This window comes from Aptenodytes forsteri, unplaced genomic scaffold (genome assembly GCF_000699145.1).
Source record: "Aptenodytes forsteri isolate BGI_AS27 unplaced genomic scaffold, ASM69914v1 Scaffold49, whole genome shotgun sequence".
Lineage (NCBI taxonomy): Eukaryota > Metazoa > Chordata > Aves > Sphenisciformes > Spheniscidae > Aptenodytes > Aptenodytes forsteri.
In genome coordinates this window covers 3,897,504-3,901,804 of record NW_008795125.1, presented here as the reverse complement: position 1 = coordinate 3,901,804, position 4,301 = coordinate 3,897,504, and the positions used below count along the sequence as shown (strand labels likewise).

General features: G+C 39.2%; 1 protein-coding gene across 4 annotated transcripts in view; it reads left to right on the top strand.

Moving 5' to 3' along the window:
* The window catches only part of ENPP2 (ectonucleotide pyrophosphatase/phosphodiesterase 2), a 59,948-nt gene that overhangs the window by 38,743 nt on the left and 16,904 nt on the right, over window positions 1-4,301 (top strand). For all 4 annotated transcript variants that reach the window (XM_009277212.1, XM_019471512.1, XM_019471511.1 and 1 more), the window contains 2 exons: window positions 1,937-1,968; window positions 2,782-2,909. In XM_009277212.1, coding sequence (XP_009275487.1) covers window positions 1,937-1,968; window positions 2,782-2,909 — 160 coding nt within the window. The remainder of the gene's footprint in view (window positions 1-1,936; window positions 1,969-2,781; window positions 2,910-4,301) is intronic.

Below are 4,301 nucleotides of genomic sequence, written 5' to 3'. Positions count from 1 at the left end.
GAGAGGAAATGGCCTCAAGTTGCTCCAGGGGAGGTTTAGATTGGACGTGAGGAAAAATGTCTTTACTGAAAGAGTGGTTAAACATTGGAACAGGCTGCCCAGGGAAGTGGTGGAGTCCCCATCCCTGGAGGTATTTAAAAGACGTGTAGATGCGGCGCTTAGGGACATGGTTTAGTGGGCATGGTGGTGTTGGGTCGATGATTGGACTTGATGATCTTAGAGGTCTTTTCCAACCTCAATGATTCTATGATTCTATGAAAGCATTACAGATCCAGCTGCCCCGCTACTGCTCCGCTGAGGACTACCACCTCCAGGGCAGCAGTACCAGGACGGCGCTTGTGCCAACACCGTGGTTTCTCTGGTTCAGCGTACCAGGGCAAACCTGGCTTTGCCAGCAGTTTAAGCTACTATGCAAACTGTGAAACTCATAAACTAACCATAAGTACCTATGTTTTTGCAACGTATGCTACAAGGGTGATAATTTCTGGTAGAGGGGAAGATCAGATAGCTGGGACAGCCCTCATAACACTTCAGATATACTTTGGTTGAGGACAGATTTCACAAAAAATTGATCTTTGAAGATTAAAGATTTCCACAATAGTAGCAGAAATCATAAGAATGTGGTAAAATTTTCTTAGATACTGATTTATGTGTGTATTTTACTATAAACTACTTTATCTGGGTATTTATGCTCTAGGAATATGGGATGAATGTGTAAAGATCTGTTGAAAATAGTGTGTATGTTGATAAAACTTACTAGACTAGCATAAAGACTGAATTCCTGCACTTCACAGTCTACTGGAAAACTTATATTTCAGTTCTGAGAAGATTTTTTAAAAGATCTTTCAACCCTTGAATTCCCAAATTGCTGAGAAAAATTAGTTTTCTTTGGAGGATGAATGGCAATATCTTTTTGATCAGCTAGTCTGACTGACCTCTGAGTCATATTATTGGTGTTCCCTTAATACTGCTTTTCTCTTTTGGCCTCTGTCCACAGCTTCTTCGTTTGAATATTTGCAATTGCTTATAAATCAGCAGTTTGAACACAGAACAAAGCAGCATGTTCCTTAGTTTTAGAACTGGGGTTTGCCCCCTTAAATGGCAAATTACCAGCTTTTTTATTTCTCCTCCATTTTCCTATTGATAACACTGCCTTAAGGCCTGCAGACACATCTTTGCAATAGATAAGCCTGTAGCTTGTGTTTTGAGATTCAGTAGAGCTCATTTCAAGCTCAGCAAGATTGTGCCTTAAGCAACTGAAACAGTAATAGTTAAGCAAGAGATTTTCACTTCCTAAGATTTTCTCCTAGCCTGTTTTTTCTCTCAGGACTGAAAAATGCTTTCCCTCCCTCCCCCCTGCCCAACTCTGGAAGAAGACAGAGTTAGTGTGGACTGTTGCTGGTTTTGGGCTTTCTACATCTTGCATGTCCCTTTAATAGTCCAAAGACATATCTAGAGTATTTTACTGTGGCTTTTCACTTACTCTGTAGTAGCCTATAAAATATGTAAAATGTTAAAAGAGGCAAACAAATGCTACATATTGATCTTACTGCTTCTAAGGAAGTGCATTGTTACATTCAAATGTGCTTTCAAAATTTTTCAAGGAAAGTCTTTGTGTTTGGGTATAATTCTTCTATTTTAAAGGAAAGCAGTCAAAAGATTTGAAATTATATGTTTTCAGAAAATAGAATAAATATTAATCTAAGACCCAAATCAGTGAGCAACATTACCTAAGCAACTAAAATATCACTAAAGGGTATACAGTTAAACTTTAGTTTGTATTCAGGATATCTTATCTGATATGTAGTGTACTTTTGGTAAAGATCAGTGAACTTTTAGGAAGAACGCTTCTGTAAAACTACATTATTACCTTGTGTTTTCTTCTGCAAATTGTTCATCTTTTATATTTTTGTCTTTTTTTTTCTTTGCTTAACAGATGACCCTAAAGTGATTGTTGCCAACCTTACAGTAAGTATTTAGGACTGGAAGGTATCTCTGTCTATACTGCACTGCTCACTTCACATCTTAATTTGGGGCATTATTCAGCATTCTCTCCTCACTCTTTAGGCAGGAAACCCAACCATTAAAATGACTAAAGGGTGTTAAATGGTGCCCTTCATGAGTGCAGATTAATGTTTGTCATAAATTCCACTGTTTGCTGCTGTAGTAGCTTTTATAACCTTTTTGGGCAGTGCAGAGCCAAAATCTCCTTGACCGTCTTGACTCCCTGAATTGAGTCTATTTATTCATTCCTTCAGAAATGGAAAGTAATCTTTTAGGGTAAATATTTTACTAGCACTTTGAAGACGCTGAAAAAGTTCATTTGATAGCTTTCAAATATAACCTTGTTTTTAATGGAAAAAAAGTGTTTAAAATAAAAGCCAATTAAAAAAAAAAATCAAATTTTGTAACCAGATGGCTTTAAATATATCTGCAGACAAGATGTATTTTGAGCTTTCAGCTTTCCTCTGAAACTTAAGCTTTGGTCCGGTTAGAATAAAATTCTTCATCTGTGAGCTAAGTAAGTGTGATGTTTTGCATGATGCTTTCAAAAAGACTGTCATGAGAATGAAGCTTTCCAAATACATCTTTGAATGACTCCTTGGGCCCTGATCTTACGTAAATACTGCACAGAAAGGGCTGGACCACGTACTCTAGATGTACACTTTGTTTTCAAGACGTCATCAATAATGACCTTAACAGCTTGATTTCTGTAGTTCAAGGTTTTATGCACATCTAAGCTAACTGACAGCAGTGTCGTTGTAACCATTTATTTTTCAGTGTAGAAAGCCAGACCAGCACTTCAAGCCTTACTTGAAACAGCATCTGCCTAAACGCTTGCACTATGCTTACAACCGAAGAATTGAGGATGTCCATTTACTGGTGGATCGCAAATGGCATGTGGCAAGGTAAACTCTTGCTTTTGCTTCCATCCTGATTTTCAGCCTTTTTTTCTGAGGAAACGAGACACCTGGGATTGCCCTGTCTGTCCTCACCCCGCTCCTGTACCCTGTGAGCAAGAGGAGTTTTGAACTCCTGGTGAAGTTCAATCACATTTGGTGCAGGGGGAAGTGGCTCAGAACACAAAATTGGTTTAAAATTTGGGAAAATCAGTAGCTGGATACAGGGTAGAAAACCAGATTGATTTCCTCAAGCAGCTTTGTGGGTTTTGACTGATTAGCTCGAGTATAGGAGCTGAAAAGCTTTTTTAATGAGGTGCAAGATTATTCCAACCAGGAAGCAGGGAATATGGGAGGAAGGGGAAGACATATGTGACCAGGGGATGTTAGGGAACAAGAGGCTGAGTGGATGCACTGGGTGAATGGGGAAAAAATGGAGATATTGGCAGAGTGGGTGAATGCCTGAGAACATGTGGAAGGGTATGACAGGGTGGCCATCAAAGTGCTGGCAGAGTATTGTGTTGCAAAACAAATCCACAGAAAACCAGCACGCTTTATCTCAGAGAAAACCCTGTTTTAGTTTGTTCCTCCCCATATGCCTCTGAATTTTCAGTTATAAAATATGAGCAATTTTTAATATTCTTAGTTAGCTAAAAATTGAGCAAGGAAAAACAAGTTGGTACATATATGTATAAAGTGAACAGGAGAGGAGTAGCCTTTGTTTATGAATTGTGCACCCCTTTCTGGCTCAATATGTATTCTTTTTCTTGCTTTAATCTTTTGACACATGTTGTGTATTACACTATGAGAACGGCTGGGTCTTTGTGCATAAAGCTGACTCAGTGGTTCTTGGAAGATGACACAGCTTTTGGCTCATGGTAGTCTGTTATGAGCTTTAAATTATGGTAGGGTTTTTTTGCCCGTATAGCTGCCAGGCAAACACATGGTGTGTTGTAAGTGCCTTTTGACATCTGTGCTTATCTATTCATGAATTATGCAAGGATCACTCTGCTGAAGCAGTGAATGAGAAACCCCAATTGCTTTCTTGCATAACTCCACTAGCTGGCTGGCTGGTTGCCCCATAACAGTCTGTGGCTAGGGTTCATGTACATTTCAAAGAATCACACTCTGAGTTTTAGGCCTATAAAAGTTTTAGTTTTAAGAATTTTACTGGAACTGATGGGATGGTCCAAGTTGATTTACATTTAGTAATTTCTTATTAGAATAGAATAGAATAGAATCATTGAGGTTGGAAAAGACCTCTAAGATCATCGAGCCCAACCTTCAACCCAACACCACCATGCCCACTAAACCATGTCCCTAAGCGCCGCATCTACGCGTCTTTTAAATACCTCCAGGGATGGGGACTCAACCACTTCCCTGGGCAGCCTGTTCCCATGT